At 38.3% G+C, this 27,670-nt stretch overlaps 1 protein-coding gene across 4 annotated transcripts in view; it reads left to right on the top strand.

Annotated features, from left to right (window-relative positions):
* The window catches only part of LOC117403027 (serine/threonine-protein kinase MRCK alpha-like), a 228,762-nt gene extending 201,931 nt beyond the window's left edge, over nucleotides 1–26,831 (top strand). For 3 of the 4 annotated variants that reach the window (XM_059024320.1, XM_059024319.1, XM_034004851.3), the window contains 16 exons: nucleotides 1,980–2,099; nucleotides 2,588–2,668; nucleotides 2,805–2,910; nucleotides 3,429–3,565; nucleotides 3,830–3,969; nucleotides 8,046–8,127; nucleotides 8,298–8,514; nucleotides 9,986–10,048; nucleotides 11,217–11,810; nucleotides 11,916–12,013; nucleotides 12,142–12,226; nucleotides 12,413–12,536; nucleotides 12,769–12,886; nucleotides 18,676–18,793; nucleotides 19,528–19,685; nucleotides 21,797–26,831. In XM_059024320.1, coding sequence (XP_058880303.1) covers nucleotides 1,980–2,099; nucleotides 2,588–2,668; nucleotides 2,805–2,910; nucleotides 3,429–3,565; nucleotides 3,830–3,969; nucleotides 8,046–8,127; nucleotides 8,298–8,514; nucleotides 9,986–10,048; nucleotides 11,217–11,810; nucleotides 11,916–12,013; nucleotides 12,142–12,226; nucleotides 12,413–12,536; nucleotides 12,769–12,886; nucleotides 18,676–18,793; nucleotides 19,528–19,685; nucleotides 21,797–21,928 — 2,373 coding nt within the window. In that variant the 3' untranslated portion in view covers nucleotides 21,929–26,831. Of the gene's footprint in view, nucleotides 1–1,979; nucleotides 2,100–2,587; nucleotides 2,669–2,804; nucleotides 2,911–3,428; nucleotides 3,566–3,829; nucleotides 3,970–8,045; nucleotides 8,128–8,297; nucleotides 8,515–9,985; nucleotides 10,049–11,216; nucleotides 11,811–11,915; nucleotides 12,014–12,141; nucleotides 12,227–12,412; nucleotides 12,537–12,768; nucleotides 12,887–13,475; nucleotides 13,662–18,675; nucleotides 18,794–19,527; nucleotides 19,686–21,796 lie in introns of all 4 variants that reach the window. The other variant, XM_059024321.1, reaches the window with a different exon arrangement.
* The last annotated feature ends 839 nt before the right edge of the window (nucleotides 26,832–27,670 follow it).

Genomic DNA, 27,670 nt, shown 5'->3' with positions numbered 1-27,670 from the left:
TGAGGTCTTTGAGGATGAACAGACCTAAAAAAAAATATATATATATACAGGTATATTGCATTTTTTCATCCTTCTTATTTGGTTTTCATTTGTATTTCCTGACACAACACATGCACAATCATCTACACACCGTTGAGTGGGAAAGTTGAATTCGGCCACAAATTCCATCTCCTTATCAGTTTCTGATGTTGAAATATTGTCTGGCATTATTTCAGACCTTCCCTGTGTTCAGTCACACTGTGTTGCTGAGGAAAATTTGAATTGAAATTGTTAATAACACAACTTCGATATGGCAGTGGAACAGTTTGTTTTTCTTTCCGTTTGAGTTTTGCTTGCCATTGTAACTGTGTCTGTTTGGGTGTTTGTGTTATCGGACACCTTGCGGTATACAGAAATAACAAAAACAGACAGTTACAAGGCAAGCAAAAATATACAAACGAAAAGAAAAACATACTGGAACCACAAACGTTATTATAATGGAACCTCATACCATATAGTAAATTATGCATCATGTGCGCTTTCGTTGTTAAATATCAAAGTTGTGTTATTAACAGTTTAAACAGCTGTCAGCAACACAGCGTGACTGTACACAGGGAATGTCCAAAATAATACCAGACAAGATTGTTCAGAAACTGATAGGGAGATGGAGTTTGTGGCCAAATTCGACTTTCCCACTCAGTGGTGTGTAGACGATTATGCATATGTTGTGTCAGGAAATGCAAATAAAAACCAAATATGAATGTTTATTTTTTTAGGTCTGATCATCCTCAAAGACCTCATTCCGAAAGGAGATATATTGTTTCTGAATCTCATTTGCTAGTTTATTTGATACGTGTCCATTCTGCAAACATTCAGAATCAGCTGGAGCTATATCTAAGACTTTGGTGACATATATTAAAATAACACAGTGCTGCTATAATTGTGGGTAGGTCCCTTCATTAGTTGGAAATGAGAACAACTCTGTCTTGGTTTTCTTTTCCCTTTAACCACTTACACAGCACAGACGGGGTTTATTATTATTATTATTATTATTATTATTATTATTATTGAGTGCAACATTAATCATAATAATACATCAAAATACAACATGCGAAGGAAACATGTACAGTGTGAAAGATATCTACTACACAAAACAAAAGCAGGTACAAGGTCCTTCCTTATAGAAAATTAGATGGACCATGTTTGTCACACAGACTAGTGTGTTTCCACGCAGAGGTAATATGGCTTACACAATGCTTCATTGGGCATGCGCCAGTACATCTGACAGTACACATGGAAGTCAAGTTTTTTTGGCTCAGCACAGATGCTCTAGAAGAATGATTATTATACAATGACCAAATACATTCAGAACAGCAAGGTGGGATAGTTTGTTTTATTTTTCATGTTGTGCTGATGTACCCTTTAACGGTGCTAACAATTAGACAGTCATGTCAAAGTGAATGTTGACATAAGGCTTATTGGCATTGATTAAGACTTCTCATGAAAAACATTTGTATAAATTGCTACTATTTTAGTTCTACTAAAACTTGCCATGTAAAACATCTTGTGTTCAACACTTTTGTTTATTCTCGACTGCTCCTATTGATGTTACCATTGGGAATGATTGGAAAAACTTTTTGAGATATATACAAGGACATCACCATTAATTATGTTTAGTTAAAGGTTATTGAGGTCTATTGAGTGCAGTTTCAATTAGGCTAGTAGTTGAACAGCAAAATATTTAGTGTTTTTGTCAGTTTAATAGATTACATGTCTTAATCTACTAAAATAGTTAAACATAAAACACAGTTAACATTTTAGATGCAGTGCTTTTCACCTTATTAACATGCATTTTGAAATTAACAGTGGCTGCTTTAAAAAAATATAATAATAATAATTCAGATGATGCTTGTGCAAATAACCTTTTCCCTAAACACGTTCTTTAGATGATAGGAATGCTATTGCCTGTCCTTTTGTGACACCCTCTCTTAACTCTCTAGATTGATTCCATTGAGAACTTTAACTTGTCCAATACGCCATCACGAGATGAAGAGGCCAAATCCCTAATTCATTCCAGATCCCGGTCCCCCTCAACTGCAAGCGACATGGAACCAATTGAGGTGGGACTTTTAAAAATATTTTCAACAGTTTACTGAAATATGACTTAATTCCCTTGAGAGCAAACCAAACCATTCAACTAACCAGCAACTTGGAGTATTATACGAAATATACAGGCAGCTAATAATATATTAAATTACCTAAACTTCAAGAATCACATGCATTGGTGCCCTTGTCATATTACTTAATTTCCGTAATCACACCAAATCATTCAATCAAACAGTGACCTGGAACATTATACACAATATGCAGGCCGCCATTAAATGATCCAAAATTTAATTATCACATGCACTGGTACACTAGCCTTTCTGTATGTTTATTATTGAGGTTTGCTTGAAGACATTTCAGAATCTTCAGCAGATTTATTCTCAGTTAGGTCTGTCTTTTTAATGGTGTGTGCTTTAGTTATCAAAAGGGTTGTGTTGTACGCTTTGGGTGCCTTATGTGCATCAGCTGCTGTTTCATAACTTCTTGCCTCTAATTGTTTTAGGTAATGGATCACCCACCTCGTACTATGCAAACACCAACAATGAGGTCAGCATATAGTGGATCAGGCCTTTCGACGCCCAAGGTAATTTCTGACCTGATTTTATAAAAATACAAAAACTACTGACTGTTGATTTCCTGTGTACTACATGTTGTTTCTAATTTTTGTATTAAATAAAAGTGAAATAGTCTGATTGTGATTATATTTCTTTGCTTCCCAGCCCAAAGCACATCAGTTCGTAGTGAAATCCTTCAATACTCCCACAAAATGCAACCAGTGCACGTCTCTCATGGTCGGATTGATACGTCAGGGCTGTACCTGTGAAGGTGAGGAGAGTTGATGCTGTTGCTGAAAGTGTTTGATTCCAAAACTGACAGTCCATCTCGTCCTGGAACACAAAGCGTATTAGGGCACTGTTTTAAACTATTGTATTTCGATAGCTCTGTTAAAAGGAATGTCAGTGATAGGAGCAGACAGATTGAATTGTTATATTTGTGTTTTATTAAATCATTATCTGAGTGATACCAACAGTCTTTGCTTTGTGCCAAAAAAATTAACCTGGAAAAGCTCATAGCGATGAATTGTCTTATTTACAAGAGTAGCCTGCACAGACTACAAGGTCAGGGCAATAAATTAAGGGTACATGTTCTGTCAGTTTTGTGCTTTTAATAGCCGTGCCTTTAACTACCATCTTTAAATACTGATGATGTAATATTTTTGGTGTATGTATTATATGTGTTTACCTTTATTGTCAATGGCAAGATATTGCTGTTCTTTTTTATGTTGCCATTTAAGTTTGATTCTAAACTTTTTTTTTTTTTTTCTTCTATTTTTGTATAATTAGTTTGTGGATTCTCGTGTCACGTGACATGTGCAGATAAGGCTCCAGCTGTTTGCCCAATTCCACCTGACCAAACAAAGGGACCACTGGGAATAGATCCACAGAAGGGTATTGGGACAGCCTACGAGGGGCATGTCAGGGTATGGCAAGAAATACAAACTCAACCTTTACACTGGGCAAGGCAGATGTCTCATGAAACCTTTTATATGAGTAAAATACAGTGTGATATTCATTCAACTTTTCTAGCCTGTTGCTGTTAATCTTTAATATGGGTTTATGACTTCTGAATAAGGTCTAATGTTTTCTATGCTTCTGTCTTTAGAAAATGTATCCCTGGCAATAAAAAAGTGCAAGTTCAGATTGTTGTGCTAGTTTAAAATGCTGCTTCTGCTATGTTTCCTTAGGTGCCTAAACCTGCCGGGGTGAAGAAAGGCTGGCAGAGGGCCATCACTGTAGTGTGTGACTTCAAACTCTTCCTCTATGACTTGGCAGAAGGGAAGGCCTCTCAGCCCAGTGTAGTTGTGAGCCAAGTTATTGACATGAGGTAGGCTCACATTTACCTGCTGTAACACACTGAAAATTGATCCACAAAGACTGTAGTCACATTTGTGATGTAAGCATTTTGACTGCTGCTCAAAAGTGTTAAGATGGGCTCCCAAGTGGCGCATCTGGTAAAGGCACTCCGCGTGGAGTGTAGGATGCGCCCTATATCCTGGACGTTGCCGGTTCGAGTCCAGGCTATTCCTTTGCTCACTGTTGACAGGAGTTCCCAGGGGGTGGCGGTACAATTGGCTGAGCGTCGTCTCCGCCCGTAGGCGATAAATACGAGTGATGCATAAGGCTCAGCGCCATTTTCTCTTTCAGCCTTTGCCTGAGGAAGGAGTGAGCTCTGACTTTAAGTTATAACTACAGAGATAAGTTGATTAATTCACTTTTTTCTCTCATGTCATATTTTTAAATAATTCATATTTTTATGAAAGAATCAGTACCAGTGACCGGTTTGGTCTGGTTTGACACCAAGACTGTTACCAGTGCACCATTTTTTGTGTACTCTGTCTACACAACAGTTTTCAGCACCAGTCCGCTTACTGTCTGTTCTTGTGTGTACATTGCACGGCTGAACTGTTTTTTCAACCTTGCACCATGCCTGGGTTTCACCTTTGTGCTGGTTGCAAGAGAAACATTACAGCAGAGGATAAGCACGACAGGTGCATAAAGAAGGGGCAGTTACAGACCGCAGCTCTTGCGTGGTTTGTGCTAATTTTTCTAAGAGGACACTGGAAAGCAGGCTGGCTCACTGTTCCAGGGACTGATCTGCATCTCTGACACCGGCACAGCATGACTCGCCCCATTAGTCCCCTGCAATGCAGTCAACAGAGTCCCCACTCCCTGTTACACCAGGAGCTAGGAAACAATCCTCTAGGGGTAGGAGCAGGACTAAGAGTCCATGCCTCTCTAAATCCTCCTCTTCATCATCTGGCTCCCCCTCTCCTCCACCAAGGAAGAGGAACAGGAGCCGCCATAGCAGGCATTCTGATACCAGGTTGTGGGCAAATGGAACAGCTTTTTGAAGCTATGAACCAGCAGAAGTACCTTTTGATGGAGCTGCTGCGAGCCTCCCCCCCCCCCTCCACCTGGATTATTTGCCATCATGCACCACAGACACCTGGGTGAATACCACCATCAGGGCCGGTTACTCTCTGCATTAGTGTCTCAGGAGGTGTCGGCCCTACTGCAGAAACAGGCAATTTTGGTTGTTCACCCTCTCCGCGAGAGAGAAGGGTTTTACTCCAGGTACTTCTTGGTGCCTAAACGGGATGGCGGCCAATCCTCAACCTCAGACAGCTCAATCTGAATTTGAGAGTACGAAGGTTCAAGATGCTGACAATGCGGCAGCTGTTGCAGTCAGTAAGGTCAGGCAACTGGTTCACTACAGTGGACCTGAAGGACACCTACTTTCACATCCCTAGAAGACTTGGCCATAGGAAGCACTTGCGGTTTGCCTTTCAAGGCACCACACACTGCTGTTCGGCGCCTTTCTAGCTCCTCGCACTTTTTCAAAGTGCATGGATGCTATATTGGCCCCTCAGATACCAAAAGGCATCAGAGTGCTCAATTACCTGGACGACTGGCTGATATGTGCCGAGTCACCAGCACAGGCAGTGTTGTATACGGGACTGGTCACCAACCACCTCCAATGGTTAGGTGACCAGTCCTGTGTACAACGGTGACCCAGCTGAAAAGCCGGTTAATGCCCTCTCAAAGGGCGTGTCAATCTCGACGTAGGCCTCAATTCCAGAAACATGATCGCCAATCTGTCATCCCAACGCAGCGGTGAGGGTACTGACCTTCGAGAGACATGCGTCCTCTCCAAGTCTGGTTCAACCACAGGATCTGGCACCCTGTCTTAGAATGCCACCGCTTACTTACAGTGTCTCGTCACTGTATTTAGGCGCTCTCGTGGTGGAAGCAACCAATCTTGCTTGGATACAGCTCTGGACTGTGTCTCGAGTAGAGAGGTGGTCACTACAGATGCTTCCAGCCTAGGTTGGGACTCTGTCTGGAACGGCTTAGTGGTAACAGAGAGTGTGGGAATCCCCATGAGAGGGTCTTTGCATAAATGTTTTGGAGCTGCTGGCAGTTCATCTGGCTCTGCAGCAATTTTTTCAAGAGATACAAAGGAGACGTTTGTTAATCTGTACAGACAACTCAGATCACAGAATGCCAGGTTGTTTACTGTCCCACAAATTAACAAAAAAAAAAAAAACACAGGTTATAGGGCCCCAAAACTCTTGAATGATCTGCCTAGCTCTGTAAGGGAAGCACCAAGTGTCACTGCTTTTAAAACAAGATTAAAAATACATTTTTATAATGTAGTGTTTTTATGCTAAAATGATGTTCCTTTTATTCTCTGCCTTGTTTTACTGTTCCATGTGTTTCTTTTTATTGCTTTTCTTGCATTCTTTTATTATTTGTCAATGTTTTATTCATGTGAAGCGCTTTGCAGCAATTTTTATTGTGAGAGGCGCTATATTAAGAATAAAGTATTATTATTATTATTATTATTATTATTATTATTATTATTATTATTATTATTATTATTGTGTTATTCCTGACATGGTGTCAGTCGTGTGAACTGGACCCCATGACTTGCTCCATGGCAGATATACTGCAATTTTTGCAGGACTTTTTTAATGAAGGGAAATCTCTCTCAGCGCTTAAGGGCTGCCTGGCTGCTATCTCAGCTTGACACATTAAAATTGACTCGGTCTCCCCAGGAGCACACTTCCAGTTTTTGAAGGGTGCTCAGAGGTTAAGACCCCCTAGAAAGGACCTTGTCCCTCACTGGCAACTTAATGTAGTGCTGAAAGTGCTTACAAAACCACCATCTGAGTCCCTACATTCAGTAGAGCTGAAATTTCTGTCATTTAAAGACAGCTTTCCTGCTTGCTATTACCTCTGCTAAGCGGGTTGGTGAAATGCAAGCATTCTCAACAGTGAAAGCCTGTTTGTTTTTTGTGGAGGCTAGAATTATGGTTACTCTCCTTAATCCTGCTTTCCATATCAACTAGTGGAATTGGAGGCCTTCCACCACCTCCTTTCCAGTCTGACACGGTGAGAAAGTTCCATATGCTCTATCCGGTTAGGTTAGGGCACTGGCCTATTATTTGTTATGTATTTGTTTCGGGTCTAAGTTCCACGGACAAGCCATGTCTAAGCAGTGGCTGTCAAGGTGGTTTGCAGACACGGTCAGGATTGCATACAATCTTGCCAATCTGCCCCAACCAAAAAAGGTCAGTGGGTCCTCCACAATAGGCCTTGCAACCTCCTGGGCATTATTCCAGGGCGCATCTGTCGCAGACATTGGCAACGCTGCAGTATGGGCCACGCCTCATACTTTTTACCAGGTTCTGCCGGATGAATGTTGTAGATCAGCAGAACCCTGGTTTTGGGACCAGAGTGTTAAGAGCAGCCACTCATTCTGCTCTTTAACACATTTTTTTTATTATTATTCCACTTTAAGTTCTGAGGCAGTTAGCCTTACACCCTTTTTGGACTTCTGGTGTTAATTCCTGAGGTTACTCTGTGTAACCTTGTAGCATATACACTGCATGAAGGCTCTCCCTCACTGTATAATGGACTATATGCCACAGACCCTTATCAGTCCTCAGCCAGAATGCCAAAGGCAGTTTTTATCTTCTTTTTTAGCCAGTGCTGCAAATCCTTCGCTTTCGACGGCTTGGGTATTGTATCCCATTATGTAATGGTTACATTTCATAGTTGAAAGGGAACGTTAGGTTGTTATCATAACCCTGGTTCCCTGGAATAGAAATGTAACCATCACTGAGTTCACTCCAACGCAGCAGGCCTGAAAAAGAAAATGGCGCTGAGCCTTATGCGTCACTCGTATTTATCTCCTGGGGGTGGAGACGACGTCTGATGTATAAAGGGCTCTTAAAGGAGCAGCTTTGACATAAGTGCTCAGGTAATTCGTGTTATAAGAGATTATGTCTCATTAGGTAATGGTTACGTTTCTATTTCAGGGAATGTTTCAATTTATTTCTTAAAAAATTGTGTGTTTCTTCAGTAAAAAATACTTTAATTCTCTGTATCTTCCAGGGACGAAGAGTTTTCAGTCAGTTCAGTTTTAGCTTCAGATGTCATTCATGCCAACAGGAAGGACATTCCATGTATCTTCAGGGTAAGTGGTCATGTCTGATTGCTCGTCTCTGATGACAGAATTTCCTATACCTATTACCTAGTTCTTCTGAAAGCCATTTGACAACCAAGATGACAGCTTTCGGCCATACAGTCTTCGGTTGAAGCTTTAAAACAGAAGTGTCATTGTTTGTTATATATATATATTTCCAGATTACGGCCTCCCAGCTCTCAGCGGCAAGTAACAAGTGTTCAATCCTAATCCTGGCCGACAGTGAGAATGAGAAGAACAAGTGGGTTGGAGTGCTAAATGAACTGCACCGCATTTTAAAAAAAAATAAACTCAAAGACAGATCAGTATATGCTCCTAAAGAGGCTTACGACAGCACCCTCCCACTAATCAAAACCACGCAGTCAGCATCCATCATAGGTAAGGCTACACTATATGGAACTTTTCAATAAACAGTGCAAAAAAATGTGAATGTATATTTCTGAAGTACTAAAAAACTTGATATAAGTTATACCTCCTTTTCAAGAAGAGGTCTTTGTTATATATTATAACTAAGGCTATGATTTTGTCACAGAAATTGTGAATTTGAACAAGTGTCAGTGAAATCTTGGCAATGCACATTTGATTAGGTACTGCCTTTATTTCCTTTAAAAATGCAGTATGTCATGCACTGAAAATACAAATATGTGGGTATCTGTAAATTGTTTGGTTGTGCATGCACGCAGCATTTACGTGTAGTTGTGAAGGTATTTTGTAGCTCAACGAGCATGTAAATGAACACAGATCATATGTTACTGTAAACTCTCGGTTGTGATTTTCACATACATACAGCGCTTGTTAATTTATTTTTTTAACATTTACATTTTATTTCTTGAAACTTTTCATACATAGTGTACCCAAGGTTTCTGTTGAAGATAAATACTCACTTTCTCTAAAACTAAACATCAGACTGGCGTTAAACATCTTATTTTATTTTCTGCAAACCGTAGATAAAATGAGAGGTTTATTTGTTTTGTAGTCTTTTTTTTGGATCTTTTATTCCCTGTTTCTTGTACACGGTGCCTGCTTGTTTGATTTGACTTTTCAACTCTGTTTTTTCTTTTTTTTTTTTAATGGGGCAGTGTTCTGTAGGCTACTCAAACAACCAATTTAAACGCCTCATTCTTATTATTGAACACAGTAATAAAAACAATTATTTTTGTATATATATATAGAGAGAGAGAGAGAGAGAGAGAGAGAGAGAGAGAGAGAGAGAGAGAGAGAGAGAGAGAGAGAGAGATATATGTGTACATTTATGCCGGACGCACACAGAGAAATAGGAACACAGTTTAGTTCAGACACTGTCTGTTTCGGTAGACGGCCAGTGTGAAAGCCTGCATTGTACAGTATTCTTAAAAAAAAGATGTTACATTGGTGTGAAAAAAGTTTTGTACTCTAAAGTAACATTCAAACTTCAAAAGCAATAGTCTTTATATTATTGGTTTTGGTGTATGTGTTGTACCTAAAGCTACATTATTTGGTGACCTTTCCATGACCTTTCCTGTGAATTCTTGTTTTTTTTTCTGCAACTCACCTGTGAAATGTACTTAAAATCACTGTGCCAAAATCATAGCCTTAATTCTAACAATAAAAACCTTGACAATGAAAACTAATCAAAATCCTTGTCTAATTTTACCAAACTCCCTGAATCGTTGGTCATACATTCGTAGATATACAGCAGAAAACAGTTTAATCAGGAACGTATTAAATATAGTTTTTATCCCCTGCAAGGGATAAAGTGAAAGTAATGTACAGTAATTAAACATACCTTACTTGTTTGTTTGGGTGCACCCCTGCATGTTTTCAATTTGCTAAGCCTATTTTCTAAGTGCATTTTTTTTTTCTGTCACAGATCATGAACGAATAGCTCTGGGCAATGAGGAGGGATTATTTGTAGTGCATGTCACCAAAGATGGTAAGTATGTGTCTGTTATATAAGCCTTTAAAAAAAATATGAGTCAGAGCCTGAAGCCTGCTTCATGATTGTATGTAGAAGCTGTGTCTGGCAACGCTGCTCAGACTGTCCATTTTAATATGACTGCTGTATACAGCTGCATAACACAAAAGGGACCAATGAAAACTGTAGGCTTCTGTGTAAATTTGAGAAGTACCCTAATTATAGGTTTATTGTGCTAAGCGTTTCCCTAAAGGGAGCTTATATGAGTTTGTCAACCTGAAATATAATCACAAGTATCACGGAAGATTTTATTTATGTTTCTGCAGGACCAGAAGGCATGTACCAGTGTTTCTTCCTGTATGTGTCATTTTTCACATGTGGGAGAAACACAAAGTATGATCCTGTGGAGCTTGCTTGTTGTGTAATGGTCCCCATTTAACAGTTCATAATGTATCAATTAGAGCTTAGAGTTTGTGTTTTAATGTAGTCCACTTTTGATCTGTAATATTTATATCTAAATCTTCAGCTCAAGCTTCCCTGGTGTTCAAATTAAGCAATTTAACAAAGGATAAAGATAAGGACACACAAAAAATGGTTAATTGCAAATATGTGTGGTAAAAATAGTGAGTCCATGTGTTAGCTAGACAAACAAAGTACACAAAGATGACATCACAAATGATAATCAAATGACTAGGTGTTTAAGTCACAATGTATACATTACATACTACACCGACCAATTTACGGTATATAGTCCTTAGTATTGTATTCATTAAGTACATATTATAATGTACAAAATTCTAATTACTCTCTGAATGTTTGGACCTGGCGTAACACTGTCAGGAGGGTTTAGGCCACCATGTTACAGGACCAGTCCTCAAGGATTAGCTCCTCTAATTTCAGTCAGGGGAGCAAGTATGCATCAAAGTGCATTCTCCTAAATGGCCCTTATTTTGAGGTTATTTATCATGAAACATCACTAATATGTTTAGTATTGGATACAAAAGCACCTGCCAAATCTACAATTAGCCCTCCTATGAAAGTCTTATCTGTTCTGCTGACTTAGCCCTTGTAATTAAAACTGACTTGCAATCAGGAAAGATGCAGTTTTTATACAGAATATATATCATGGACCATTTGCATTGCAAATTCGTCAGTCATCGTATTTGTTGCTCCTTGTCTGTTGCAGAGATTATCCGCGTTGGTGATAACAAGAAAGTCCACCAGATAGAGCTCATCCCCAGCGAGCAGCTGATGGCAGTGATTTCTGGGAGGAACCGACACGTCCGCTTGTTTCCCATGTCAGCCCTGGATGGCAGAGAGACAGACTTCTACAAACTGGTGGAAACAAAGGGTTGCCAAACAATCGTGTCAGGGCAGGTCCGACACGGGGCGCTAACGTGCCTGTGTGTAGCCATGAAGAGGCAGGTGATATGCTATGAACTGAACCAGAGCAAGTCACGCCACAAAAAGATCAAAGAGATCCAGGTGCCGGGCAATGTCCAGTGGATGGCTATGTACAGTGAGCGGCTCTGTGTGGGCTACCAGTCCGGCTTCATGAAGTACAGTCTCCATGGGGAAGGGAACCCCATTAGCTTACTCCACCACGACGACCACACGCTTTCCTTCATCACGCACCAGGGCATGGATGCCATCTGCGCAGTGGAGATCTCTAACAAGGAGTTTTTACTATGTTTCAGCAGCATAGGAGTGTATGTGGACTGTCAGGGTCGGAGGTCAAGGCAACAGGAGCTCATGTGGCCTGCACTGCCAATTTCCTGTTGTAAGTTGATTTATTCCACTCCTCTGTCCCTTTTCCTTACTTTAAGTTATAATTACTAGAAATATGCATACAAATTTGTAATTTTGTTGGTATGATGTTCTTTAGGTTATAATGCTCCATACCTGTCAGTGTACAGTGAAAATGCTGTAGATGTGTTTGACATCAACACGATGGAATGGATCCAAACAGTTCCATTGAAGAAGGTATGCTAAGAGGGATTTACTGTATGGATACAGAAACCGTCATCTTTTGTAATAAATAGCAAAGTTTCAAAACTTGTTTTTTTATTTATTTATTTATTTACTTATTTATTTATTTATTTATTTTTAAGGTGCGGCCTTTAAACACAGATGGATCTTTAAATCTTCTAGGCCTGGAAACTATTAGGTTAATTTATTTCAAGAACAAGATGGCAGGTAAGGTTCACTTGCTTCTTCAGCATACTCACTATTAAGACAAAATACCCAATTAAAAGTACAACAAGCAATTTGCAGTGTTGACAACCGAACACCTGTACAAGGGTGTGTAGTTGATTCCTTATGTTGTCTTTCTTGAGCCTTCTCTGATGTTTGTGCTTTTCTGAAAACCTCTCGTCTGTACAGAGGGAGATGAGCTGGTGGTTCCCGAAACATCTGATGACAGCAGGAAGCAGATGGTGCGAAACATTAACAATAAGAGACGGTATTCCTTCAGGGTTCCAGAGGAGGAGAGAATACAGCAGAGGAGGTATGAGCTTAACTTCTTTTATACTTGTAGTTCAGTAATCAAAGAACGTCAGGAGGAAGAGCTACACCATCAGGAAAATAGTGGCACAGAAAATCGTCTTTGAGTAGCATTCTGATTGGGATTAAGATGAAATGATCTGCATATGGCATTTAATAATCTGAATTCTGTATTTATTTTACTGCTTAATACAATGATTTAAAATGTTCCTTTTTTGGTTTGTCTTCTCGTGCAGAGAAATGCTGAGGGACCCAGAGATGAGAAATAAACTAATTTCCAACCCCACAAATTTTAACCACATAGTTCACATGGGTCCTGGGGATGGTATCCAGATACTGAAAGATCTGCCCGTGGTAAGGGAGTCTGAATCAGTCAAACCCTTGCTTCATTTATAAGAATGAAGCAAACTCTTGTCATCTATCATGACCTACACAATTTATGTTTGTCCTTTTCTGTTTAAAATTGTTGCTGAGTATTTTAGTATTTTTGCAAGTTTTCATTGGACGTAACATTTATACATTTAAACAAATATACCTTTTATTAGAACATGTTAATGAAAAGAGCATACTTTATTAAGATGTTTACCTATTGTTTATAATCAGAATTTGTATACTTTCATAGGCTGTGCAGAAAGTAATGCAATAAGTATATGAAGATTTGAATACAGATGAAGTCATAACAGTTTGAATTAATAATACTGTAGCTCAACTCTCTCTTTTGCTAAACAGCATGGTAGTACACTTGAGCTTCAACATGTTCACAAAGTTAAAGTCATTAAAAACACATATCATGGTTGTATGCTAAGGCTCTTTCTGTTGCTGTATTTTTTTCAAATAAATATAGTTAATATTTGTAGTTACATTTTCTATCGTCCAGCACAGGGCTGTCTTTCACTGTTTTCCATTTTCATGCTGACTTTTCCTCTCTTGGTTCCTCTGGTAGCCAGGTTCCCCTCACCCATCCCCTAACCATCACTTGCGCTTGATCTCTTCTCCGACCAACTTTGAGCACGTCTATCACATGACTGTCCATTCTGCTGAAAACGTCCTCTATTTTGATTCCATAAACCCTTCATACTCCCCTTCACTGAACTCTCTCCCTGGAACTCCATATTCCATGTCTCCAAGGGTACGACCTGCTGGTGCTGCTGCTTCCTAATCCATGTGTGACGTTTCTGTGTGTGTGTGTTTGTGTTTATTGGAGACTTGTGCCCTATGCATCAAAGCTGTTTACTCCAGCTGCAGTTTGCACAATTTTGTGTGATGGGAAAATACACTTTTAGCGTTACAAAACATAAGAAATCTATTCAGTGGACTTGAGTCCTTTTAATCTACCTTCCATATAGTTTCTTACTAGTGTTGCTCGTTTCTTACTAGTTTTACTCGTTTTGTGTAAAAGCACTGCTTCATCCACTGCTTCAGTTTAAATATATTTTCCCTTGCGTGGGAAAAAATGGCTTTTTAATAATTTTTTTATGTTCTATTAAAAAGCAGTTTGCACACTGAAGTGAAAAAGTTATTGGATACTGCATAGAGTGCTTTTACTCTGTACTGTAACAATGTGATGTTATCTCAGCCTATCTATATATACACACACACCACCCACTCGATATATCACGTGTGTCAGGGTCCAAAATAAATCTGCTATATGTCGAGGGCCGCGATAGAAGTACAACCACTCCCTCGTTTTATTGGGTGCATCAGGGTCCAGTATAAATCTGTGCAACCTGCTTTTTCTCATTTTTCACATAAAAAGCAGCACACCATTGTACAGTGGAGGGTAATTGCTTCTCATCAACTTCAGTCTCCAATTAATTTCATGAGTCTTCCTCTTCTTTCTCAAATGCACAAACCCACTGCACTGAAATAATCCATTCCCAACAACAAGATAGGAGGTTTGTTGCTAGGGAGCTGACATCACTTCCTTGTGGCTTTTGCTAGTGCATCGCTGCCACACGTGAACACCTTGTTGGCTAAAATAAAAACCGTTTCAGCAAGTAGATATTATTTAATTTGCTTTGTTATTGTGCAGGATGTGTGTATATGATAACAGTACGATATTAATGCTTTGTTTTTAATTGTTTTGTATATTGTTGTTTGTGATGTGATGAATTAAAACAAACAGTAATTCTAAGTGCCTATGTATATTGCAGCTAAGGCATACACAGTTAGACAGTAAAAATGGGGAACCAACTCCAGGACCGCGATATATCCGAATCCGCAGTATAGCGAGGGGTGATATAACGAGGGGATGGGTGGGGGTGTGTGTGTGTATACATACATACATACATACATACATACATATTTTAAATCATCTGTCTAGTTGACATTTTTCAACTTTCTACCTTATTTTCTTAATGTACTGTACTATAAAAGCAGAAAACCTAAATGTTTGCCCACTTGACCAATACCACGTTTCCATGAACCACAGAACTCGGGTAGGTGCTTGAGTTCCCATGTTTTTAAATTAATCGAGTTGGCTCCCAATTCGGATGGGAGCCCGAATTCTCTGGTCCAGTTTCACTCCTCGGGCTGGCCTGAATTATGATTTCGGGCTGGGAGGAAATGATATCACAAAATGTCATTCAAAAATGTTGTAGGGGGCAGGAACATACCGTATAGTGGGACATTTTGGCTGGTATTTAATTTGGCAAATTTGATACCGTGGGGTATTTTGAGGGTTTTTAAATTGGCGTTTTTCACTTGGCACGTTCATAAAGAAAAATGCAATGCAGTTTTGCATTTATACTTTTAATTCCAAAAACATTCAAATAAACGTTTACTTAATGAAATCTGTCTGCTAAAACAGTATCTCATTTACAGAATCTCATTATAGCATCTACAATGTTACTGAAGCGAGAGAGATCAACAAAGAAGGCCTTCTAATCAGTTACAGTATTTATCGTTCTATATAGCCCTTAATTTTAAGGTACTGGTAAACTTACGATATGCATTTGCTATCTCTGTTTTAAAACTTAGCAATGGTTCACAACATAACACAGTGGAATGATCACAGTATCATGTAGTTGTAGGGCAGTATTGCCACGTGTGAAAATTAACAATATAAAGCCAAAACGAAATACTTTCATTTGCTTTGAAATCATTTCAAAATGGTTAATAGACTAGCAAGCACTGGTAAAATCAGCTCAGAGGGCGGGATCACTACAAGCACTGTATGCAACCGTCTGATTGGAAGTATTATTGCCAGTCCAATCAAAAACACCAATAAAGCCAAAAGCAATTCTCCACAAAAATTTCCTGTTATAGGGTAATTATACATGTGGGTTTGTGAACACCAAAAACAAGTAAGGTTAGACAGCCATTCTCTCTCTCTCTCTCTCTCCTCTCTCTCTCTCTCTCTCTCTCTCTCTCTCTCTCTCTCTCTCTCTCTCTCTCTCTCTCTCTCTCTCTCAATGTATGTATATGTACTGCATGAAATGCAAAAGATTATTTAGATGGATTTATATTTTAAGTCACTGACAATTTGCTGCCCAACTCACGTGATAACTCGGGTTACTCAAAAAAGCATGGAAACGCCTTTTTCACCAGCTGAAGTTCTAGGAGAATTCAGGGCAATTCTAGCACACTCGAGTTGGCTGTCCATGGAAATGAGGTATAAGAAGCGTCTTTAAATTGAATTTGTTCTATGGTGAACAGTGCTTGACTTCATGTAAGGCTGTGTTCACTACAATCTTTTTTGATACATGAAATGGGGGGAGCGTTCCATTAAAAACCTAATACTTGGCATGCACTGTACTGCACTTACAATACCACTTGCACCATAGTTGTACTTTGTCTTCTTTACCATGGTTTGCAGTTCTGTCATGTCTGGTAATCTTATTAACATATTTCGGATATCTGCGTTGCTTGGCAGGTACAATTTTTCCTGTACCCAGTCAATTTTACAACAACCTTGTGTGTTACATGTATGATCAGATTCAGATTGTACCCCAGAATGGGCAATGATAATCGCTTGTGAAAAAAGGCCATAGCTAAGCTACTGCAGTTTTCACTTAATGAGAGCTGTCAGAAAAGGTTCTAGGGTTTTGACTAGAGTACCTTACCTACGTTTATGTCCAATTAATGTTAACACATTGTATTTAATCTCTCTTGTTTCCCAAAACCTTACGATACATGTACAGTGCCTATAGAAAGTGTACACCCCCTTGAACTTTTTTCACATTTTGTTGTGTCAGTGCCTCAGTTTCATGCATTTAAATGAGGATTTTTTTCCACTTATCTACACACCATACTCCACACTGCTAAGGGGAAAAAAGTTTTTATTGAGAAATTATATATTAAAAATACAAAACTGAAAGATCATAATTGGATAAGTCTCCACCCTCCTGAGTTAATACTTGGTGGAAGCACCTTTGGCAGCAATTACAGCTGTGAGTCTGTTGGGATAGGTCTCTACCAACTTTGCACACCTAGATTTGGCAATATTTGACCATTCTTCTTTACAAAACTGGTCAAGCTCTGTTAAGTTCCTTGGGGAACGTTGATGGACAGCAATCTTCAAGTCATGCCACAAATCTTCGATTGGATTTAGGTCGGGTCTCTGACTTGGCCACTCAAGGACATTTACCTTTTTGTTCCTTAGCCACTCCAGTATCGCTTTGGCTGTGTGCTTTGGGTCGTTGTCATGCTGAAAGGTGAACTTCCGTCCCAGTTTCAGCTTTCTTGCAGAGGGCAGCAGGTTTTCCTCAAAGACTTAGCTGTACTTTGCTCCATTCATTTTCCCTTCTATCCTGACAAGTGCCACAGTCCCTGCCGATGACAAACATCCCATAACATGATGCTGTCACCACCATGCTTCACAGTAGGGATGGTGTTCTTTGGGTGATGTGCTGTGTTGGGTTTGCGCCAAACATAACGCTTTGCATTTGGCCAAAAAGTTCCATTTTAGTTTTGTGAGACTTTCTTGAGTAATGGCTTCCTTCTTGCCACCCTACCATACAGGCCAGATTTGTGGAGTACTTGGGATATTGTTGTCACATGCACACTTTGACCAGTCTTGGCCATAAAGCCTGTAGCTCTTGCAATGTTGCCATTGGCCTCTTGGTAGCCTCTCTGATCAGTCTCCTTCTTGCTCAGTCATCCAGTTTAGAGGGACAGTCTGATCTAGGCAGGGTCTTGGTGGGGCCATACACCTTCCACTTCTTAATAATCGTATTGACCGTGCTCCAAGGGATATTCAAGGCCTTTGATATTTTTTATACCCATCCCCTGATCTGTGCCTTTCAACAACTTTGTCCCAGAGTTCTTTTGAAAGCGCCTTGGTGCTCATGGTTGAGTCATTGTTTTGAAATGCACTACTCAGCAGAGGGAACCTACAGGAACTGCTGAATTTATCCGGAAATCATGTGAATCACTACAATTTAACACAGGTGGAGGCTGATTTTGAAGGCGATAGGTTACACCTGAGCTAATTTAGGATTGCTATTAAAGGGGGGTGGACACATATCCAACCAAGCTATTTCAGTTTTTATTTTTAATTAATTTTCTACAAATTTCTAGAATATTTTTTTCACTTGGAAGTTGTGGGGTAGGATGTGTAGATAAATGAAAAAAAAAATATTTTAATGCATTTTAATTTCAGGCTATAAGGCAACAAAAGGTGAAAATTTTGAAAGGGGGTGTATACTTTCTATAGGCACTGTATGTATACCTCTTAACTGGTAATTGGTAAAGTCACCTTAGTACAGTAAAACATCTTCTTAAATAATATATTTGTAACTTAAAATGTACTGAAGCAAAAGCTTAACACATATATATATATATATATATATATATATATATATATATATATATATATATATATATATATATATATATATATATATAATGTGTGTGTGTGTGTGTAATAAGTTTCACTTGGTAGTTGTAATTATTGTCACATGTCATCATTATGCACTGTTACATCAATTTTTCAATTCAATAATTGGGAGAGGATTAACAAAATTATATTGCCAGAAAATACAGCTTCTACAGTAAAGCTTATTTAATTCATTTTGAGGCAAAGGGATTTGTGACTGCCCATAGATTCTAACTGGCTCTCTCCTTTCAAAGCTGTGGTATGACAATTACAATTAACACATTGGTTGTTCTTTTGCCCTTTTTTTGTTTGGTGTAACCACTAGAACCTCCGTCCTCAAGAGAACCGCACCATGTTCAGCGGGTCTGTAAGCATCCCCTCCATCACCAAGTCCCGCGCTGAGCCAGGCCGCTCCATGAGTGCAAGCAGCGGACTGGGATCAAGTGAGTGCTTCCTAATTAGGGGCTGTAATAACCCATTTTCTAACTGGTGAAACATGCATCACACTTTCAATAAAAGACCGGTTTACTTGGTGTTTGTTCTCCATTTACTTGGTTTCAGTTCTGAACCAACCTGCAGAGCTAAAGGGGAAGTAATTGTAATGAAAGTGATCATAGATGTTGAAGTGCAATTAAGAGATTGAAAAATAAATACTGCTTGATAAGATTACTGACAGATTCCCTCTTCTGAAAGAGGTTACAGGTATTTTCAAGTCACTTTCCACGTCTAATGTGGAATTAAGTTTATAAGGGGAACAAGCATAATCTTATTCTTTATGAGATGAGGATGTTTTCTATACATAAACAAAATAAATATTTAAAGCTAGCAGATGTGAATACGATTTCCATAAGTTTTTATTCAACTTAATATTTAGAATCTAATGTAATTTACTGGGTATGCGTGTTAATATGTGGAGTCAAAATAAATAATTGGTTTATGCTTAACTTCAACTAGGTGCAAAGTAATAAAAAATAAAGTAATATTGCAACCCACCAAAAGAACACTGTTTAAAAAATAAAAAAGTCACGATCTTTGTGCGAGTCTGGAAAGCTTTTCACTCGTACTCGGTGTAACTGCAGTTTCTGCGGTCGATGGTGGAATCACCAATTTGCAGAGGGGCTAGAAGGATTCGTTGTCCTGTTCATCCATGTTAAAGTCGACTGTACTTGTGCTGCAGGATCCACGGCACAGAATGGAAATGCTCTCAGGAGGGAGTGCTCGGGAGGAAGCTGCGGGACCAAAAGACAACCAATTGCGTCACCTTCTGATGGCTCTTTGTCCTCTGGGGGGATGGATGGTGGAGGTGATGCACCAATATCACAGTTTGAAAGAGAGGTAAGGTACTCTAATCAAAGTGGGAACAATTTCAAATGGATATATTTTCCCCAAAATTCACACCTTTTATAAAACAAACCTATTGTTTTGCATGTTAATCCTATATTGCATAAATTACAGATGTCACAGAAACTGTGTCTGTCATGCTTTAAGACCATATTCCAACTTCAACTTTCCAGTATATGACATACCTGTCCTCACATGCAATAAAGGGTTAATATTTCTATGTTTGTGTCTATTTGTTTGAAAAAATATGTATTCCCCAGATCTCTACGAGCATGTTTGCTCACTCCTCAGTGTGGTTCTGTTTGCCTTGCTTGGGGTGAGGAATTGATTATCCCTTAAGATAAATTGAAACTAAATAATAAACTGACTTTAAGTAGTAGCTGCTTTTAGATGATAGATGATTCTACAAAGTTGGTGCAGAGTTACCAAACAGTCCCTTGTTCTATCCCTTGCTTACATACCTAATCTCATTAGTGCCTTTCCAGTGCAGGAGGTTAACCATAATACATTTATATGGGAACGTCTTCTGTTTTCCTGTGAATTTTACCGTTATCCCAATGCGAGATTCAAATCCGTAATCTAACTGCAGTGGTACCACTGTCTCTTATTCCAACGGCCCATCCAAATTTGATCAGGTGTTGATGGGAGTGGGAGCTGAGTGTAAACTCAGTTATTTTCCTCTCCAGTGGCAGGCTGTCTCCCCAGCAGAGAAGACTCCTGATTTGAAAAGGGCATTAAGGACCCTGCTTAGTAAAGTTAAGGTAATGTTAACCCACCTCCCACTCCCCCCTAACGGAGGCAATATTATGATCAGTTCTGAAGTCCACAGCAATGATGCATTTCTGTTTCCCTGGCACAATTTTGAGGATTGATTTATTTTATTTTTTTTAAATAGGTAAAGTGGAATGGCAAGCAATCATCAGCATGCTCTGTATCCATAAAGTTCAAGCTTAAACCAAAAATACCTGTATTTAATTAATGATTTACAGACGGATGGAGAGTCAAAAGGACAGGCAGATTTAACCCTTAGCGGTCCATTTATTCAGCGCGTGTCAGGCTCGTCGGGTCCAATTTATTTTCACACGCGCAGTTTATTTTAGACGCGTTGTTTAAAAGTATTTTTTTTCACAGTAAAACAGGTTTAAAAGGCACTGCATATCAACAGGACACTCAGTACTGCATCTCCAGCACCGCTTCACCCCTCGTTTGCTATATTTTTCAAATAACTCTTAATAGTATGTACCGATAAATCATCTCTTGATCACTCGTTTTATCACCAAACTCCTCAATAATGCGATCCAAGTCGTTATTTTATTATTATAACATCTCAAAAAGCTCTGCAAATGTCTGTGATATTCTCTGAGCCCTGGATGCGGAAGCAGCTGTCTTGTTTGTTTATGTCCGTGTTATCTGTGTGGTGGCGGGTCTATCAGTATTCATGAAATACGCCCCCTTTTTTTTTTCGACTTCTCTCGGCTCCTATCGGCCAATGAATGTTTTTCTCTGCTTTTTCCGGAGAAAAAATGACTAGAGACCTGTTTCTTGCATCTTTTTGATGATGTCGGACAGGGTCCGACATTGGACCGGAAAGGGAAAATTGCGATGTCAGACCAGGTCCGACATAGGACTGCAAAGGGTTAATAGCATAGGCTTGCATTATGCTTTGCATGTGAGCCGGAAAGAAAATGTTTGCAGTTTCCTGTTTAGGAGCTCTATTTTGAACCAAGTACAAAACAAAAAGCAAATTCAGACAAATAATGTACATTGTAGCAAAAAACTATTCCTACAATTAACCCAAGGTTTACTTTTTTATTTTGATGCCACTATCCTTATAGCAGCTTTTATAAAGTAACATTTTTTTTTTGTGCAGTGTTAGCATTTTCTTTTTTTACCTGCTGCTTTAAAAAAAAAGTTGCTGTTAGGAGTGTGGTGCCATTTTAAATGTAATCCTAGGGTAAGTTGTTTCTTGTTAGATTTATACCATTTGAAATATTTGATTCTACTCATGAAATTTGCCATTGCACTTGGTTTGAAATAGGTCCCTTAATGTTTGTAGTCTAAACCTTCTGTGTTTTTTTTGTTTTGTTTTGTTTTGTTTGTTACAGGATTCCGATTCCCCTCGACACTCCACAGCTTCCAACAGCTCCAACCTGAGCAGCCCACCCAGCCCAGCTTCCCCGCACAAAACCAAGAGCCTCTCCTTAGGGAGCACAGACCATGTTGGGTGGGAAACATGAGCCTCACAAGTCATCGAAACTTGAAGTCCAATCAAGTTTCACCTACCCCTCATTCTCCAGTCCCTCAGACCTCATTCTTTCTAATCATACTCCTTGGGAACCCCCATCTGCGGCACCCCTTTCACCTCATTGGCCATGGGAGATGCAAAATGGAAATCAACAAGACTTCATCAGAACTCCTATTGGATTCAAGATGTCAATCAGCTGATGCAAAGTTTCCAATGGGGGTGGGGGACAAACGCAAAGACTACTGAACTTGAGCTGATGTATACAACTCCCATTTATCACAATCCCAGATTTGGACAGGATTTTTGTGTGTATAAAAACAAACAAAAAAGTGAATGATTTGCAGATGTATATAAACACATGTATTAAGTTTATAGATAGAACTTCTGATATATATATATAGTAGAATATGTTTAGTTAGCTTAAAAAAAATGAGGAGTGCCCTGGAATCTCTAAACCTCTGCAGTCTTTAAGGAGAGCTAGCTGTGCTGGTGGTTGATGGTGAGATGACAATTATTATTATTTTATTTTTTTTGCTGCTCTTTATGGTCTTGTGGATTTGGTTTTATATCGTGTACACTAACATTGGTGGTAGGAGGGACAGCGTCTATAAGGTAAACATGCCACAGGGGCAAAGGCAAAAAAATCGAAATGCTCAGTGTTTCGTTTACTGTTAAGTGTTGACGTGTTTATTAAATACTAACCAGTGCTTAAAGGTATGAACAGTTAGCAGCTTCATTCAGCAAGTAATATATTTAGTAAAATAGTTAATGTAAAGGAAGTTCTTTACCATCTGTCCATTTTGTAGCACACCTCTACACTCCAGTAGCCCACAGCCATCAAAGCAGTTTAGATTCTTCATTTGTTTCGTGTCAGCAGCAATGACGCTATCTCCAGTTGAAATAGAAACAGCTTACAGTTCTCTTGACAACACAGTTATAAGCAATCACAGGTTTTTGTTTTAATATTGTAAATACATGTAGAGAATAACGTATCTAAACATTGCAAGTTTGCTGTAGAGCAGGAGTGTCCAATCCCGGTCCTGGAGGGCAATTCCACTCCAGGTTTAACAGGTAAAATGATGCAGTGACCTACCTCAGGGTCTGGATGGAAGTTTAATCGGTTCAATTAAACCAGTGGTTTTCAACTCCGGTCCTCGGGGACCCCTGTGTCTTCTGGTTTTCATTTCAACTGAGCTCTCAATTACTTAACTAAACCCTTAATTGAACTAATAATTAGCTTAATAAATAGCCTTTTTACTTGTTTTCAGCTCTTAAACAGTTGGAAATGTTATAAATAACTTTAAATCTGCAACTTTGTAGGAGCTGAGAACAATTAAAAAGGTCTAATTAAGCTAATTATTAGTTCAATTAATTAAGTAATAATTAGTTAAGTAGTTGAGAGCTTGGTTGGAATGAAAACCAGAATATTTAATTAAAGAATTGAACAATTTATAGAACAGGGTTGGAGCAAAGACCAGGAGTGGATAGGCCAACATTGGACACCCCTGCTGTAGAGTATAATGAGCATAAAGAAGACTACTTGTATATTTGTTCCTGTTCGTTCTGTGGGATGTTTCAAGTGAGTGAGCTAGTCCTATACTATGTTGTTGCATTCACTGGTATTTGATTTCTGTGATTGGGTACCAATTCTATCTTCTACTGTTCAATTAAGATTGCTGGACATTGCAGTTGAAAAAGAGAGCTTCTTACATTTTGGGAGATTCAGGAGACTGTAACCCATTGTAAAAGTAATGACCAATAGGAAAATATATTTTATTAAGTATTATGGCTCTAAGATGGAACAGTATTTTATTAAGAGGTAGCTGAATTTCTACTCTACAGCCGTAGGTGGATCTGTTGTAGAAGTTTGTTTTCCACTACTGCTATGCTATGTAACTTCACCAATTGCACAGGTGGTCTCATATCCCACATCACTCGCAGCTCATCGTACCTGTAGGGTTTGTCCTTCATTTCCCTCATGTTTTTGGTTCAGGTTTGCATAGTTGCAGCAATAACACTCCACATGCCCAAAGCCATGAACCCATTTTCCAGCAACCTTTGGATTTCAGTGCAGCATTTTCATTTTTACATAAGTTGAATGTGTGCTTTAGAAGACCAGTCCCCAAGAGCTATTTTACTAAAGAAAATTAGTTTTCTGTTGCGATTTATATAATTGTGTGTGTGTGTATGTTATATATATATATATATATATATATATAAGTTGTGTATAATTTTACTACTCGCAGTACTGAGTGGTACTGTGTATCAGACGTCACGGTTCCAGCTGGTAGACTTTGTTTTGTTTAGTACTTCATACAGGGGGTTGACATATAGAGTCTATACTATAACCATGGTGGGGGAGGAGAATTGGTTATTTAAATGATTTATCTTAAGCATGACCTGTGAGGCAGTACAGTAGTCATAATGGTTTATGTTGCAAAAGTGTTGATATTGTAGTAGAAGAGCTGGGAATAAATGGGGTTAAAACCCAATGAACTCCAAGCTTTTTTTTTCTCTGAAAAATGAATATTGAAGGCCACTGGAATTTGGGTGCTCCTCATAACTTTTGTCCATACATTTCTTATAGGAACGTTTAGACTTGCATTCATCAAGGTTGGATCATAATATTGTTTGTAGCCAAATACAATTACACATTTGCAACACAACACAAATAAATGTGCCTGGTTTGGGATCTCCTTTCAGCAGTGATGAAGGGGAGAAGTCTGTAGGTAAACTTCAGAATCTGCGAAACTCAGCGGACACAGAAAAGAGCATCTTGTGATCGTTGGGTGTGCATTATGTTCCTGCATCACTGTTAGCATAATTTAAACTCAGCCCCAGCAATTAATAGGGTTTTGTTTTTTGTTTTTTCTTTCAATAAGCCTCAATAAAGATGTAGCGAATAAACCAGGTTCTGCCTTAACTATTACTTCAAATTATGTGTTTCATGCATGGTATTATTGAATGCAAGCTGTATGCTCTTATTACTTATTAAATCAGTTACTTGTGGGACACTGCAATTATATTTAATTTTAAATTTAGCTGCACAGAATGTTCTCTTTCATTCAGGTCCAATATTTTGAATTCCATAATTATTTGAAAATCATGTTATCTTAAACATTGTGATATGTATAAATATTCATTATAAAATATGTTTCACGCTTGTCTGTAGTTTATATATGGGACTCGTTATCATTCAGAATATTAAAGAAAATTATAATTTTATCCAAACCCCAGTAAATTTGTGCAAGACAGTGGGTATTGACTAGTCCTTGTAAATTTAACTGTAATGAATTCCAATGTATAATCTATTGTTTTGGCAACATAGTAGGCCCTTCAAAAATCTGGGTAACAAATGGCAAATTTTAAAAAACCTAAACAATTACTCTCTCGGTTCCCATATGGTCATCTCTCTGTCTACCGAGAACAGTTGTGACCCCAAGTGGGTGATTTGTGTGTACTTCAGTTTTGCTATTAAAATTAAAATATGTATGTTTATTCTTTTTATGATTGTTTATTCAGGAACAATGTTGTTCCTTTTAGATTCACAAATGATGATGGGATTATGCTTTGTAAGTAGTGTTGCAATGCAAACAAAGATGTAATTGTTTAATATTATTTTAAAGCTGTTCAGGAACAACTCTGGGAGTCAAAGGGTTAAGGTGAGGATTTTCAGGCCTTGTCTGGTTAACTCATCTAACCACTGGGTATTTAGACCCTTGCACCTTCTGTGACTGAGTTAATATTTTCAAAACAGCCAAACACACTAATCACCTATGTACCTCTGTCCCATCTTTATTTTCTGCAGCCACCAGTCTGGAAAGAAATGTAGTTTGTTAAATATGAAATACCCCAAACAGTACAATACATTCAACCATAAACTGTAACTCACTTATGATTTGAATGAGAAACATAGGTCTGAACCAGAGACCACAAACTTTGCCTTAGAGAGGATGTGCACAAGTAGACCATCACTGGTATATGTTGCAGGGAAGGATTTTCATTTTAAAGATCCTTCCAAAGGGATGCAGCCTGCATGTAACAGTTGTCATCAATCCCTATTTTAAAAAAGGTCAGAACCTAATTTCAGTAAAGCTTTAAATAAAATGGGTAACCAAATTGTTTATTAATTTATTTAGTTGTGTTCCAAAGGACTCGAATGTACTTTTTTAAAAAGACAAAAAAAGTCTGAAAGTAGAGGTAGATTTTTATTTTGAGGGTGAAGGGTCCAAGGGCCCAGTAGAATTTTCATTTTACCAATGTTTGTTTTAGTAGAGGAAGCGTCTAATGTTGGATGCAACCTCAGGAAAGTCAGAACCAATTAATTAAATTAAAAGGAGGAAAATGTTGTTGGTATAAAATAAACAGTATAATAATCATCTACCGGTTTTTATTGATTGTATCAAAATAAGAATATAGAATTGTCGCTTAAACATATTGCTGTGTTCAGAATTTGAAGTGTGTGGTATGGGAGAGGAGATTACAGTCATACTGTAGAATCAGTATTTGCAGTTTTATGAGGTTTTACATGCCTTTTATGTTATTTACTATTTCATATCATTTATTAAGAGTTTATTTTTTAGATTTTTTTTTCTTTTGTAATAATATTGTATGTACAGTTTTGCATGTCAGATGTAATCACTTTTGTTTTTAGGGTTATAAAGGCTGACAAGTGAAAAAAGAAAAAAACTTTTTTTTGTTTTTTTACCTTGATAAAAGGTTGGGGACTTAAGTGAATAACCTGCTACCAAATTATGTAGATTATTTTGCACATAAATATTTAAGGTGGGTAAGTCAAGAAATGTACTAAGACTAATCACCATTCTTGTGTTGATAACGCATTATTAAAATATTAACCTGACTTTGATGTATTTCAATAAAACAGGGAACTGTTACATGATTGGTTATGGTGGTCCTTTTTGGTAATCATTATTTCAGGGGTCTGAATTATTATTATTATAATTATTTATTTCTTAGCAGATGCCCTTATCCAGAGCGACATACAATTGTTACAAGATATCACTTTTTTTTTTTTTTACATATACTTATACAGTTGGGTTTTTACTGGAGCAATCTAGGTAAAGTACCTTGCTCAAGGGTACAGCAGCAGTGTCCCCCACTGGGGATTGAACCCACGACCCTCCGGTCAAGAGTCCAGAGCCCTAACCACTACTCCACACTGCTCCGCACTACTTGAATTGAACAAGTTTGAATTTACATGTGCCTTTAAATGCAGAAAACCAGTGGCTTACTGAGCTATGGGGTCAAGGTGTTAAACTTCAGAAAAAAATATTAAAGTAGGGCAGACTGGAGTGACTTGCTGTTTTCCCATTTAAAAACTAGAATTGAAAGTTATGTAAAGATATTTTGATTAAATATAGTGTGTTTGATAGATTAAAAAAGCACTGTTCAGAATTTAAAACATTCTTACTACAATAAATCCTTTATAAAGTAACTTCACCTGCCCACTACTGGAATGTCTTTGAAAAAAAATTAAGTTTACCTTCTCATAGGCTACTGTAGTATATAAAGATATTTGTTCTGATACTATGGCATTATGCTGGTCTGTGTGGTTTCTCAGACGTGGAAATTTACTAATTCCGTTTTAACCCACTAACAAATACATTGTATTAAGAAGCTCCACACAAGAGAAAAATGTAAACAAGTTTCCCAGAGAAATACAGAAGCCATGAACAGTGCCAGAAAGCCGTGGGAATCATCAATGTTAATGTCT

Source organism: Acipenser ruthenus, chromosome 5 (assembly GCF_902713425.1).
Source record: "Acipenser ruthenus chromosome 5, fAciRut3.2 maternal haplotype, whole genome shotgun sequence".
Classification (NCBI taxonomy): domain Eukaryota; kingdom Metazoa; phylum Chordata; class Actinopteri; order Acipenseriformes; family Acipenseridae; genus Acipenser; species Acipenser ruthenus.
This window is presented reverse-complemented; position numbering and strand designations above follow the sequence as displayed.